Source organism: Pimephales promelas, chromosome 11 (genome assembly GCF_988280905.1).
Source record: "Pimephales promelas chromosome 11, fPimPro1.hap1.1, whole genome shotgun sequence".
Taxonomy (NCBI): domain Eukaryota; kingdom Metazoa; phylum Chordata; class Actinopteri; order Cypriniformes; family Leuciscidae; genus Pimephales; species Pimephales promelas.
The window spans coordinates 16,730,287-16,746,450 of record NC_142779.1 but is presented as its reverse complement, the minus strand read 5'-3'; the positions used below and the strand labels follow the sequence as shown (position 1 = coordinate 16,746,450).

The 16,164-nt window shown below is 38.1% G+C and overlaps 1 protein-coding gene across 7 annotated transcripts in view; it reads right to left on the bottom strand.

The window, feature by feature from the left end:
- Nucleotides 1-16,164, bottom strand: part of zmiz1a (zinc finger, MIZ-type containing 1a) — a 194,416-nt gene that overhangs the window by 37,264 nt on the left and 140,988 nt on the right. For all 7 annotated transcript variants that reach the window (XM_089117099.1, XM_089117098.1, XM_089117100.1 and 4 more), the window contains 2 exons: nt 6,650-6,769; nt 385-498 (listed from right to left, as the gene is read on the bottom strand). In XM_089117099.1, coding sequence (XP_088973225.1) covers nt 385-498; nt 6,650-6,718 — 183 coding nt within the window. In that variant the 5' untranslated portion in view covers nt 6,719-6,769. The remainder of the gene's footprint in view (nt 1-384; nt 499-6,649; nt 6,770-16,164) is intronic.

Genomic DNA, 16,164 nt, shown 5'->3' with positions numbered 1-16,164 from the left:
GAAAAGCACCTGGACTGGAGGCCTGAATCAGACTGAAGGTGCTAAACACTGGCAGTGTGCCATAATCAATGACTGTCATGGAGAATATGGGACAGGGGACTACTTTTCAACCTACTGTATTGTTCTGCACCACCAAATGTGTTGAAATCAGCCTACTAAAGGCTTACTTTTAGCTTATTGAGATGATTTTAACATAAAAAAATTAAACATCACCTTTAAACACCAGTCTCATATATATATATATATATATAAAGGGGGGAAGAAAAGAAACAGAGAGAGATGAGTGGGTGGGTGGGCAGAGGGACATGTGAAGCGTGACTGTTGCTTTAACCTTCTTCACCGGCCCCTGACATGAGGACAAGACTTGAACAGCTGCTGGCTTACCGTCAAGCATCCCATAAGGCTTTGCTCAAAGGGCCGCTGGAAGGCTCGTGGGTCTCCGCACCAGTCCAGCAGCTCTGTGGCCGCCGTCTGGAAATTGGCCGGATTCTGTAAGTGCTGTTTGAAGAGAAGAAATCAAATAGTGTAGGGTTAATATATAGTAGTTTAACTATATATTATGATATTGCCGTTAGCAATTAAATATCATAATATTCTGTTTACACCGAGAAAACGACACATGCAGGGATTCAAGGATGAGCATCAGTAAGTTCATCCACCTACAAAAATCTTTCCAAAAAATTATGATTTAGGAAAGAATTAAAAATAAATAATTTTCTCTTAAATGGAATCCTCAGGTTAATCTAAACCTGTACAATAGAAATCAATAATAACCAAAAATGACCAGTTAACATTGTCAAAATATTTTGTGCTCCACAGAAGAAAAAAATTATACAGAGATGAGATGAGTAAATTATAACATAATTGTCACGTTTGGGTTAGTTATCCTTTTAATAAAATTATGAGCTTCAGATTTTAAATATGTATTTAGGGGTGCACATAACTTTTTTGGTCTGGATGTTGATTTTTTAAAAATGATTTTTCTCAACATTAACGACACAGACAACAGGAATATTAGGCTGCTGTCACTTTAAGACCGAATACACGGACTGAATATACTGACACAAATCTGATTTCTTTCTCAACTGTTCAACGTCTTTCTCAACTTATGACATAACCGAGAGAATACTTGCCGAGATCGGTAGTTTGACATCATTTTGTGTGTATGTGTTTGTTCAAGCACAATTAAATGAGAAAGAGGAATCAAATGTGTCTCTCTCTTTCTCTCTCCGCATGCGCGCGCAAAATGATATCGCGTGCAAGTCCCGATTTCCGTCTATATATCCACGTTTAAAAATGTTTGAATCTGTAAACTGGCTAGACAAAACATGTCCAAATGATAAACTTTCATTTTATGATGATTAAACTTATCAGTTGTGCCGAACCGTGGGGCCTGGTCCGTACGGATAACTGATCAACTGCGATCCGTTGCACCCCATATAATTTATGGGGTGAACACACATATCATGAATGCCATCTTACCAGAGATGGAAAGTAAACGTTCCGGTCCCCAAAAGCGCTTCCCTCCATGTTTTCTGGTTCGTATTATTATTATTTTTTTACCACGCATCCGCACCAGTTATGTGTACCCCTGTATATATTTCAGTCAGCCAAGTGCTCCAGATCCCCCTGGCCTTTGACTCGGTGCATCTGCACAGCCCTGCAAGACCCCAGCCAGTAACCCAAGGCCTCCTGGTCTGAGCGCAGCTGTGCATTCTGGGACAGATCCACTCTGCTGACAATGAGCTCAGTGTGCTTCAAGGCCTCCTCATACACCGCAGTACGTCCTAATCCAGACTCTTCATCATCTTTTGTCCACTAAGATGTAATAGATCTGCACCACTGAAAGCCATAGTTAAGCAGGCCGGCCAATAAGGCGAGCACAAGAGGGGGGGCTTTGTGGTAGAATTGAATGAGAAAAGGCTTATTCTCTTTTCCCTGCGATTTTTTTCATTTATTGAGCGCTAGGGTTGTTTATCCTCCCCTCAGGACTGCCCTCCCCCACCCAAACTCTCCAGCGACTGGTGGCGGACAAGACAAGACAAGAAATTTAAACAAACGAGCAATCTGTACAACCTCTTCAGAGCCTTTGCACGTTTAATGCTCCGGCAATGTTTGGCCAGTCTGAGGAGACTGCGCACTTTGAAGACAATTATACTCCGACGGACACCTCCTCTTCCCCGGCTTGCAGCGAAGGAAGCGTCATTGTCTTCCAAGGGCGGCAGAGGTCGCCATTTGAATGAGAGGCTTTGGTGTGTGTGTGTTGACAAAGAGCTCATCTGACAAAGAGCCAATGTCTACTGCCGCAGAACCCTGCTGAGTAAATCCTGCACAGCATAAGGGATATGCGGGTAGCGAACGTTCCCCCTCTCGTCGCAAAAAACCCTACATTTTGAGGAAAGCAATTCTTTGTTTAAGCGAGCATTCTGATGTCTGGGTCCAACCGCACGATTATCAGGAAAGAGAGGATGGGATGAAAGGCTCGCTGTTGTGATGGTGGGCACTCAGAGCAGTGTGTCAGCAATGAAGGGTTTTTGGCATGATTGCAACACAGGTGTTAACGTAACCGTGGCCAAATCTCAGCACTCCACCTTTCCCCTGCCAAGCACATGGTGTCCAAACAGGACCTCTCCACCTCAGGGCAGCTCTGTGTGTTGTGAACAGTCACTCCAGAGGCATTAATCATGTTGCTTGACCTGGGTCTGGACATTTACAAATCTGATCATTTATACTGCAAATCACTGTATATAAATATAAATTAGTCATATAATGGAAGATTTTTCTTGCTATTTTCCCAGTTCAGTTATAGTAACTGAGATTCAAAAACACTCATTCAAATTCAAGAGATTCAAAATCACTGTGAAGCGTTACAATATTTACATGTAAAGTTTACATACTCCGTTCACATAAATGTAAACGTGGAAATAGGGTGTTTTTCAGAACGGGAAAAGTAAAAAAAAAAAAAAAAAAACTAAAAAAAAAAGAAGAAAAATACTCAACATCTGATAACATTAAAAAAAAAAACAATCATAAATGTCTATTTCTATAAATATGTATTTTTTCCAAAGAAAAACTTCACTAAAATATTTAATCATAATAAAATTTCTAGGATATGATTCTTTAATCCTGATTTTCCAGTTCTGCAAAGGAAAAAAACTACCCAAAGATATCTTTATATACAATGTGTGTGTGTGTGTGTGTGTGTGTGTATATATACTGTATATATATATATATATATATATATATATATATATATATGTGTGTGTGTATGTATCTATGTATGTATAAACTGTATGTATGTATACACACACACACACATATACATACACACACATATATATATTATATACAGTATATACAGTATATGTGTGTGTGTGTATATATATATATATATATATATATATATATTAACTACATTCTTGTTTCTGGAGCAATAAATCCAGACTACCATTATAAGTTATAATATTATTATAAGAATATGACTCTAAATTTAGTAATTTTTTTTTTACTAAATTAAGTAAATAAAACTCATTAGGTCATTATGAAAATAACTCTTCAAATAAATCTTCACATTCAAGACTTCACTTAGACAAAAGGTCAGTATTTTGAAATCTTAAGGGGCAATTGCTCTCATCAACTAATCTGTCAGAGGAAATCCCTGAGCACGAGTTCATTTCATCAGTCCTACACGGAACATGGACCATGAATAACTGCCTCCTCTAGAACACTCCTCAGCAAATTTGTATTCATGTTCCATGTGAATGATAATTTCTTCTTGCTTAAGAAGAAAAGAGAAAAGAAAGACTCTAATTAAACTCGCTGTGAGACGCTGTGGCATGCTTCACTTATTATTTCTAATCATTAAATTCCTCCTCATGTTCTTGATGGAGAATGAGCCAAGAGAATTGTTCTGATCATCCAAAAGTTCATCATGCATTCAATGGTAAACAATGTGATTGATAAGAGTTTCAGTTTAAGTTAGTTAGCACAATCAACTGAAGCTGTACAAATAAGGAAAAGAAAACAGAGAAAGTGTGGCCACTATTCACAAATGCCATAATTGTATAAAATGTTATAATAATAGTATATATAGCATTGTTTAATATGTAGTTAAAATGAACAACAAATTTGTAGGGAAAATTGATTTGGGTGAGCGTGTGATTCCGTTCAATGCAACAGTTCCCCTTGAGTTGATTGTGATGTCAGTCTGCTCCTCTCAGACAGAAGAGGATCTCATTTTGTGTGATTGACAGCTATTGGCTGCTGACTGCTCAGTGTGCGGGCTTTAACTGCTGGTGAGGAAGCCCGCAATGAGAAAACAGAAGGAATTCTGTAGGAAGGGCTCCGTAAATGAAACTCAGATGGCAGTTTGAGAGACTGGTTGTATGAGAATAGAAAAAAAGTCAAAGTCAAGAGAGAAAATGGTCCATTTGATCGATCGACATTACAATCACAACATGCTGATGGCTTCAAGTGGGTGTTAGTCATGAGATTGGACATAATGTTTTACACTTCTGTCATTACAACCAACTGAGTAAAGTGGAGCGAAGAATAGATTGTATGACAGGCAGGTGTATGATTGAGTGACAGGATGACAGAATGATGAAAGGAGGGAAACAGGACAGAGAGGAAAGGAAACACCCCTATTAGATTGAAAGAGTATCAGGTTTTTGACATATGGACGTCACAAACATTGGAACATTTACTAGTTGTCAACATATTGGCATTTACATATAGACGTAGAAGTCATTTACAAATGGAAGCCTTAAAGGTACAGTAGCAAAAAGACAGTAGGCGTGTGTCCACCAAAGCATTATAGCCAGCTTTTCTGATAACTGTAGTTGAGACGCTATATGATACAGAATATCAGCAGAACCGTTTTTTGTATCAGATTTCGCAAATAGTTCGTTTCTGAATATAAAAATGTTGACACGATATAATGTTCTTGCTTTGGCGCTAGTTTTGGATGCAGAGATGTGATTGTTGCGGTCATTTGTTATTGTTGTACAAGCAGAATGTGACGGTTGGTCGGGTGCTATTTGTCCCGCCCCTACTCCGCTGTGATTGGACGGATGGGTAAATAGTGACAGTGATGAGCGCTGCTTTTTACCAAAAGTTGAACATTCTTGAACTCTCGGTAACCAGTAAAAAAATGGTTAGCACCTCCTAAGCTGCTGTCGTTTTAAAAATGTGGCACTCCCATTGAAAACAACTGGAAAAACACTTTGAAAAAACGCTTTGGTGGACACACAACCTAAGGGTCAGAAAAACTTATAAAACTACAGTATATTACTGATGTTGGCGCAAAGATAAAGTAGATAAAGTACAAAATTCAAATACTGTCTCTGCTTATATTGAGCTCACTGGGACGGACAACAGTCCTGGAGGCAAAACCGACAACTCTCACCACTCTAAATAAGCCATATCAATATGATTAATGAGAAGCTATCGATCATGTAATGTCTTTAGTCTTAATCTGCTATGCAAAAAGGAGATAACGGTATAATTTCTAACCAATTAAATAGGCTCAGAAATTCAATGGATTCTTACATGCTGTAGACATGATCTTATTAACGCTAAGACTTGCCTAATACGTAGAGACAACAAAGCCCAGCAGAAAACTGTCGATATGAAAAAGGCAAGAGTTGCCTCATGAACAAGATTTTGTTTTTCAAATGTCCTCACTAATATAGTGAAACAAGCACATTTGAAGAGGTTTTCACAAACTAAAGTGTTGTTTAATTATTCAATTGCTTTGTTTAAAAATATATAATATATAACTCTGATAAAAAAAAAAAACATGCGTCTGTGATGTGTTTGTACATACATATATAATTTCTCCTCTGAAATTAGTTGATAAGACAAATCATTAGGAAAAAATTCAAAAAGTATTAATTTAGGTGTAGGGTTAAGCTTTGGGTTAATTTGTAGTCATTTTACACTACCGTGTGGGGTTGGTAAGTATTTTTATGCTTATGAAGTAAGTCTCACCAAGGCATTTTGCATTTATTTAATCAAAAATATAGTAATAGCAGTAATATGATGAAATATTACTACAATTACAACAAATAACTTTTTCTTTATAATTTATTCCTGTGATAGCAAAGCTGAATTTTAAGCAGCCATTTCTTCAGTCTTCAGAATATGCTGATTTGTTGCTCAAGAAACATTTCTTATTATAATATAATCAATGTTGAAAACAGTTGTGCTGCTTAATATTTTTGTGAAACCCCAGATAGATTTATTTTTTTTAGGATTATTTGACAAATAAAAGATCAAAAGAACAGTATTTATTTGAAATATAAATATTTTGTAACATGTTTACTTTCAACAATTCAATGCATCCTAGCTGAATAAAAGTATTAATTTCTAAAAATAAATCATTTGAATGAAGTGTGAAATTAGCTTAATTTGAAAGTAGATATTTAAGTCAATGGCATGTCTGCATTAGTGTGTGATGTGATGTATGTGTTTGTGACAAGCAATCAGCTGATGGGAGATGCTTGGGAAATAGAAAAGGAGGGCAACAGAGTTCAGACTCCAACAATATTCAGCAACCTGTTAAGAGCCAAGCTAATAAAGAAATACATTTGAGAGACTGAACAATCAACAGACAGTCATTGTTTCACTGTGGTTCCTTTCTCCTCACCTGTTTGATGCACAGCAGCCTGTCATTGGTCTGCTGTATGTGCCTGTCCATCGAAGGAATCGAGTTCATCTTGACTGCTGCCTCTTTCTCTCTACCTGGAAGCCATTAAAGTTCTTCTCTCTGAAAAATGCACAGACAAAGAGACGAGTGTGTCAGGCTGAGAGAAAAACGGGAGAGCACTTCAACCCAAATCTGTGATCTCCTCACAGGCTCACACGCTCAACAAGGCCCTGAAAGACACTGAGTGCTCAGATGACATTTCAGAAGTGGCTGAGGAGGAGCCGCCACATCCATCTTTCTTGTTGACGTTGTAACTTTGACACTCCTCTCAAAAGTAAAGCTCAACCGTGATCGTCATAAATCGGCAGTAACAGCACAACTCAGAAAGGAAGTGCTGAACGGAAGTGTGCGTACACTCCAATCAGACCTGAACCCCATCATTACACGCTGCTAAAGGTATCAGGCGTTACATTCAAGGTTATCAATTTAGCCGCGGCGGGCTGATTTACAGTTGCGTTTGCTGGCAAATAAACACGAGGCCCCGTGGCCAGCGCTGTAACTCACTGCGCCGACACACGGAAGGATTAATTGGTGAGGAACAGGAATGTCGGGACTTCATCTCTCATCTGACCACTTTACTGCCATCACTCTTAAAATTCCAAGGCACTAATGTGAAGGAGAAAAAAAAAAACAGGCAGAAAGCAAAATTCCCCCACCACCCACTGCAGCGGTCTGATAAGCGCTCTTCAAATATCTCGGCTCTGTGCGTGACAGGACCCTCTCTCAGGAGGGTTAGATACTGCCCTATATATGTTAAAGCAGTCAGTGCATTTCAGGAAGTGATGTCGGGACAGGTATTAAGAGTGCTTTCTTAAGCCCACATGAAATGCATAAGCACGTAAGTCACGGATGAGACGGCATGCCTGGTACCTGCATAATAGAAGTGTGTTGAACCCACAACGTCAGAATCATACAACAGCACAACATGCTCCACTTTTATCCTACATTTTTCACCACCAAATGCATCTGACTGCAATCACTTCAGAATAATAATAATCAGTATTTTGTTTATGAGTAAAAAATAAAATCACTCTCCTGAGAAGAAAAATTGTGGTCTCTGGGAACAATAAGAATTTTTTTTCAAAGCATGAACACTACATTTTGTTCACATTTTGTTCGGGAGTTCACTACCCGTCAAAAAGTTGGGGTCTGTAAGGCTGCATTTATTTGAAATTTGCATCATCATATTTGCATTTATCTAAATAGACAAGTAGATAAAATATAGAATTATATTATATTGCATAGAAATAATAATAGTAATAATAATTAATTATTATTATATTTTTAGTAGTATTCATTTATATTATAATAATATTTTGAAAAATGTAACGCATCCTTAAGGAATTAAAGCATTGAAAAAAATCTTACTTACCCAAACTAAAAAACAACAACTCAAACAATTCTTCTTCAATATATATATATATATATATATATATATTATTTTATTTTATTATTTTTTTTTCTAGGAAGAATATTGATAAAAAATTTGCAATGTAAATTGCACTGGATATACGGAGTACTCTTTTGGCAAAGAGTAAATATAATGCTAATTTGCTCTGTAATGTAATGCTAAAATTGCTCTGACAGAATTTGGGTCGGTGTGTCTGCAGTTACGATCAAAGGCCAGCAGGTGTCTCTCTCTCTCACACACACACACACACACACACACACACACACACACAAACACACACACTGCAGCCCTGCCACCCTGACCATCAGCACCACCACAAATAACTGCTGAGTGTTCCTTTAAGCCTTTACAAGCGCTACAAATCCTCTGCTCCAACCCACTAACAGGGAACGCTCAAACCAGAGGCTCGCCTGTCTGACCTTGTGGCTATTGATTAACTATTTCCCTCCTTACCCTGCTGTCACTCTCACCTCCAGTCACGAGCAGTGAGAGGAAGAATGCTCACTCTCCTCTTTCGTAAGACAGCTTTTGTTTGGTGTGCAAACTCTAAGCTACAGGCTTCAAGAGGGTGATGATGACATGAAAACATCATTACAGTGCGCTGCTGAACATCCTGATCTATGACGTCAGAGAGCCATAAAGCAGAGCTAGAGTCCAAAACTCCACACAGCTTGATCACGCATCCCTCTCTCTCTCTGTCACTCTCTCACTCTCCCCTCAGGCAATGAAGGCTAGAAAAACACCAGTTATATAACACACCAACTACCTCAATGAAAACAAACTCTTGTTCTCATTATTCAAAGAGAAGCAGAAGCTAGCCATGGACTCACTCCAAACAGAAAGTTTACAGTCAGATACTTGGACATGATGGTAGCATTTCACAATATTTCACTCAAATCACATATCCTTTAATGTATTATATTACTAATACTAATAATAATAATAAACACACATGCCCACACTAAAAATGCTGAACAAAAGAATGAGTGCATTATTACAAAATATTTTATACAATTTATTTAAAAAATATTAAGGTTATTCATTAAAACATTACTTAAACAAAATAAATTTGATTTAACAGAATAAAAAACTTTCGGTTTTATAAAATCACAATATTTTGTGGAATTCACACCTTCAAGCCATATAAAAATGAGATGAGGTGCCTGATATCCAGGTATTAGAAAGTAAAAACAGCAGCGTAGAGAACCCGAAATCTCTAAAACACTAGGATATATCATATCAGATGAATGAGACTAGACCTAATTCTTACGGTCAGAACAAAAACAAAAGCAAGGAAGTGAAGTACAAAAAACATGTTTTTAATCTTCAGCAAGGTGGGTTCAGAAAAAGGGCTAAGAGAGAGAGAGAGAGAGAGAGAGAGAGAGGGGCAGAGAAAGAGGCAGAGACGGGCGGTACTTATTTTGTGTAGGGAAAATGATCTCTTCATAATCAGACACGTGCCATGTGAGTGATTTTTGCATTTCCACTCGTGCTTGACTCCCCTTTTCAAAAGGTAGCTCTCTATAAATACCATCAGTCACTCTCTTGGGTTAAGGACAGGGATTGAGAGACTGATACCAGCCTGGAACTTAATTCAAGAAAAAGGCCAAGCTTAAAAGACGGATCATAATTACAGCTCACGCTCTGATCCGAACAAGAGATCTTCTCAAAAGAACTCGACTCATTCACGTGGTGTAAACCTCTCATTCGCAACTTTAATGCATGCAGAACAATAGTTTTAAATAACCAGAAATGAAACTCAGCATAATGTCAATTTCAATCTTATTATGGCCAAGTGCTACCCACTTGAAGTCATGCCCACAACTGATCTTATTTTTACATGCCATTAATAAGGACAGTTCAACCAAAAAAAAAAAAAAATCTCTGCCATTTCCAAGTTTCTTTCTTCTGTTGAAAACAAAATATATTTTGAAAATATTGGTAAGCAAAGAAAGTTGATGAACAGTGATTTCCATAGAATTAAAAAAAAATCTTATTTTATGTTCCATATAAGAATATGGAATATATACACTTCAGCTGACCAAGTTCACTTTATTCTAAGCATCTCAAACATTTTTGAATATTTTCCATTTGATCCCACTGACCTGTCGAACTAATCCAGTGATCAAGACAGTTTATAAAACTCATCTTCATTTGTGAACTGGTGAACTCTTCATTTCAGGGCATTGCATAGCACTAGCCAATCAGATTGAAACTGGTGATTTAAGTCAGGTCTTGTGCACAGTATGCCGGTCAAGTCCATGATCTGTGGGCAGTAATAAATGATACTAGCAGGACCTGTTTGCTTTCAGCTTGGCTGATCAGAGTGCATTCATACTAAAGATCAGACCAGACCGCCTGCAGAGAAGAGACAGAGGGAAGTGTCTCAGCACCTGTTGGTGTGACCAACAGCAGGGAGGCATGAGTCCATGGCAAAGGGGACCTGCGTTTGCTTGAATCCATCACCACAAACTCACCTTAAGCCACAAATAGTGGTGCCAAAAAGTATTTGGACACTTACATCAATGTTCGGGGTCAATCAGTGTGTTATTTTGTTTTCGAAAGAAGTTTCATGCTGACAAAGGCTGCATTTATTTAATTAAAATATGTTGAATTCAAATAACCATTTTCCATTTGAATATATTTTAAAATGTAATTTATTCATCTGATGTCAAAGCTGGATTTTCAGCATCATTACTTCAGTCTTCAGTGTCACATGACCCTTCAGAAATGTTTTCTAGTATGCTGATTTGGTGTTCAAGAAACATTTCTTATTATCATCAATGTTGAAAGCAGAGGTGCATTTAAACTATTTTGGGATTTTCAGGAGTCTTTGATGAACAAAACAGCATTTATTTCAAATAGAAATGTTTTGTAACATTATAAATGTCTATTTAATTTATTCTTCCTGAATATAAATATATCTTAAATATATCTTAAATATAAGATATCTCAATATATCTTATTGAACCCAAGGTTTTTTGATGTTATTGTTGCATGATTGGGTTACAAAATTTAAAACCAAATTGCATTAGTAAACAAATTATGTAAGAGCTCATATCTTAAAGGTTCTATATGTATTTTTTATTCTAAAATGAATCATTTTTTTTTTTGCAAGTGTGTTAAGGGGTTGTAATCACACATTACAATGATCCACTTGTCTGGTTTTGCCATTACCTCTGAAGTCCATTCCAATTTCTATGTGAAGTCTCCAGGTCGGATTTTCTGCGAAATCCGTCAGATGTGACGTGCATACGAAAAGGACGGCACTGCTGCAAACGACATGAGTCTGGTAACACCAAAAAACGACCTGCCTCCTGCACAACACACACTCCAAAACAAACTCCACATAATTATAAAAATAAATCTGCTGAAGCTCGTCAGACCAAACGTGAATCGGATCGAAACACGGATCAACATCAGCAGAGCGTTCGAATTATAGAGAGACCTCTGCTATTTTTATTATGATAAATTAAGTTAAGTTTTAAATTAAGTTTTCAGATATGCTGAAATAGTGGTAAACTGTAATGAAATAGCAAGGTAAACTACAAGATATATGAGACATGAAATGAATACAAAAGACTGATCCAGGAAAGTAGGTGCTTTAGGATGTAACTTTTATTTTATGTATTAGATCTACTGTCTAATGTCACTCATCCCACTACTTTCATATTGTCTATAATACACATTTCCAGACACGTTCAGTACAGTAATGTTACTTACTACGATCTTACTGTTAGACTGAAATTGTTCAGTCTAGTTCACTAACCGTTTTCGTTATATTATACATTCACCTATGTTGACATTGCTGATTGTGAAAGACACGAATAGTTAGTGAAATGCCTTATGCTAGATAACACCACAAATGTAACGTTATCATGGTACGAGCATGGAGCATTAGTTCAACGTCAAGTTGATAAAAGTAGTCTATAATTGTAACGTTGCAGTGGGAGTTTATATGAGTTTCCAGCATGTTGTGTGATGCTTTCTCCTGTGTGTTGAAAGTCTCAGTGTGGCCGTTTAAAGCAACACTAAATAAAAAAAGTTTTACCTCAAAAATCGTTTCAGTGGTTCATCAAGTCGTGACATGGTGAAATGCACTTATGCCACCGGTTTGTGGTCCTTTATCTGATATATCCATGCTATGTAAGATTGCCAGATCGGGTCGTGTTTCTGTAGTCCGAATGAGACATAAGAAAACTACAAATCTGATTGCTTTACGGCAAGCATTACAATTGCTGATAGGTGAAGCGTACTTGACAGTAGACTACAACTTACTACATGTGAGATACCTAGCACTGGAGTAGCTTTTGAATTGTCATCATGATTCCAAAGACGGTGCTGGATAAACAGAGCGTGTGTGTGCGACAGTGGAATGGACAATTCCGCTTCCAACCTGTAGGGTGACCGCAGAGGAAAAGTTACTTGGTGTTGCTTTAAATAACACTATTCCATTCTAGTTGCCTTAATTTTGGTTCTTGTAAATTTTGGATTAAACCAAAAAAATCTTTTTTTGGTCAATTAATTATAATGAAAAGTGTGCTTGTGTTGCTTGTCTTTAAAATAAACTAATATTTTGTTTTCTAAAGCAATACTCTTTCAATTAAAAAAAAAATTAGTCCCACTGTGTATTCCAAAGTCAGTGGCAGTTGTACATTGAATTACGCCCTGGGCGAGACCGCCTTCAGGTTTTATTTATTTTTAAAAAGTTTTATTTATTTTAAAGGTCCGATTTTCCCATGGCTGTCGTTGCAATACAACCATGTACTGCACTCTCCACAACGACAAAGAAGTTTTAGCAGCTAATGTATTTATACCACAGAAAAACGCTTGCTGTAGCTCTACTAAAAGATTTATTTACGGAGAAGAGAAAAATACCCACGTGTTTGGGTGCACGTGCACTCCCATACTGAAAAGTTTACAATTTTTCACCTCGCTGCTCCTGGAAAAAATGAGCGCGTCGCTTCAATAATGAGTGCGCTTCCCGTGCGCCTACATTTGAAATAACGACCTTGAGCATGCAAAAGACGCGACACTTGGTGAGCTCCTCCAATCAGGAGACCCCCTTGACATCACTTCTGTGCACGGCACCTTCTCAGCAAGCAGGGGCGCCATTGCCAATAGTTGAATTGAAGTGTTAAAAATTAGAAAACCTTCGGAGCACAGATGATTTTTTTAACTGCTTGTGTGCCGCACCCCATGTGACAAGTGCCGAAGAAGTGCCGCCCTGGGCATTAAAACCGCTACTGTCCAAAGTACACAAACTCAAACGTTCTCATAATTGTTTTGCCAGTCAACCAATTCAAACACCTTTTATGAAGACGGAACTCAAAAACCGTGTGAAATATGCAAATAGAGAAAGCGAAGCAAGCACATAAGCGTACTGCTCTTGCACTGAAGCACTTTCGGCGTGTGTGGCGAGGAGCAGCGAGCCTGACAGTGACCCCTGCAGACAGCACAAGGCAGCGTTTGTTATGCGAGTCCAGAAAGGCAGCGTAAAGGCTCTCCACTGCTCTCTATTGTCCTGACCTAAAATGTGTCGTAATCTCCCAAGCAGTCGCTCTAGCACCATATGTGTGTGTGTGTGTGTGTGCTGGCCTCGTCCTGCCCCCATCTCTCCATTTTTTCCCTCTCTTTCTCCCCCATTCTCTCATGCCACTCAATCCACCCCTCCTCCCTGTCTCTCTCTCTCCCTCTCTCTCCAGAACCCGGGCAGCGCACTCCTCTAACAGGCTGGGGAATGGATTCATTTCATCTAATGTGGTTTGGTCTGAAGCAGAGCCACTCACCCTGAGCAAGAGGCTCCCCACTGCAGTCATGTGTTTTCATACAAGCCAATCAACACGGCCGCACCGGCACACCATCTTCCCCCACCGCCGCCCTCCCTTCCTCTCTCTCTCTCTCTTTTCCTCTCACGCTCTCTATTTATTTCTTTCACTCACTCTACCTTCCTCTTACTCTCAAACTGACTCCCCCTTTCCGCTTTCCCCCCTCCCTTTCTGCCACCCCCTCCTTTTCTTCTTTACATCTGCCTGAGGCTTTCTGTTTCATTCTGGTCACAAGGCACTTAGCTACTGACTCGAGTCTGCTTTTCTGTCCCTTCACCTCTCTCCTCACCTCATCCTCCACGATATTACCGTCCCCATCCTTCCTGCTCGCTTTAATTTGTCTTTTCTGTTCCTCTTTCTATACCCGTCTCTCTCTCTCTCTCTCTCTCTCTCATTATTTGCTCGGAGCTCAGATCTGGAACAGAAGGTTGGTGTGGCCCATCTGTGAGCTGATCAGAGAGGGGAGGGCATATGTACAGACAGACCACCCCCATCGCAAACTGCCCTGAACTAACTCTATAGTGGTCAACCATTAAGGGGGTTTCAATATAATGCGGATAAACATGTGATGCTAGCCAATACAATCTATTTAGTTTATTTTATTAAAGCGAATTATATAAATATAAATGCGACAATTAAGCAAATACCTTTTTTAAAGTTATACAATAAGCACATAAGTTACAAAAAATTACATAGTTACTTAAAATTTGTAAATATTTAATTTCAAATTTATGGTTGATAGGCAGCTAATATGTAACTTGCCATTCATAAATATGTAAAAATGATCTGTGTCAAGACAAGAATTATATATAAATTATATAATTATGGCCTATATAAAATTGTACTTACATAAGTTAGTACTGTATGTAATACACACACACACTATATTTACATCAAACAAATAAAAACTAATTAAAATGTGTTGTAAAAAATAAAAGAAAATATTATATATATACTGTATATAAACTAATGAAATATATATTTCAGTATACATATACATACATACACACACATACTATGTTTAATATTTATATTTAGTTTATATTTTATATTTATCTTATATTTAGGGCATTGGGCAATAATATTTTCTTCAAAAGATGTTAAAAGTATAAAACAGTGCAAAATATACATACTGTTAAAAGAATAAAACTAAACTATACAATTATTTTTAAATTATAAAATTATTACATAACACAATAGAAATCAGCAACATTAAAACTTATTTTACTTTAACGTTGCTCAGTCAATCACAACTGAAGACTAGAACTAATCCGGGACATATCATTGAGTACAGTATATTCAAGAATGGAGAAAATGGAACTAACCAATATTATCATGAACGCTCACATCTGAAAATGTTTAACACTGTGATTCTTCATACACTGTATTTCTTCATGACTCCTTTACACCTCTGTAGAAGCGTAACGACCTCAGTCGGTTTGACCTTGCCCTTGAGTAGGTGAATGAAAAGCACATCACTAACAGAGGGCGAGAATGGCTGCCATGAAAATAATGTCAACCCAGCGTTTCCTGTGTGAAGAAAGCAAAATGGATCCTGGCCTCGTACTGAGCTGCTGCTGGGCCGCTGCACAGATAATATCCACTTTAATTTCTCACCTGAGGGGAAGTTCTCACGAGGGAGCTGCTGACGCCAGGTTAGGGATGTGACTGCCATTTCTCATCAGCTCACCGCATGATGCCAACACAAAATAACCTTTTTCTACTAATCTGGGGTCAGTTTTGAGTTTTATATTGTGTTTCAGTGTGATTTAATCACTAAACCTTCATTTAGACACTCTGAACCTCACTGCACAAAAACAATTACAACATCACTCTTTCAAGTCAATTAATTACCCAATATTGAGAGAGTGATGAAGAAAATAAACTCTTTTTCACCGGCAACTTTCCCTGCGGCTTGCGCACTTCCCAAAACGGGCAGCCAGTTTTGAAATTGTCTGCAGCTGTTTAGCCATTTGATATTTGAGAGCGTTCGGTGTCTATAAATATTGAACAGCAGTACGGTGCCAGGGGTCTCTACAATGGCAGGTATGTGTCACCAGATACCCCAGGACAATCCCGTCATGCCACGAATACGTTGGGGGGAAACAGAGACGGTGTTTCTAGGGCGATTCTTGAACTCACTCTCCCTTCTGCTCGCATTCCTCCATGTCTGCTCACTTCAGCTCTGATTCACTGCGCAGGGCAAGACCAAAGCT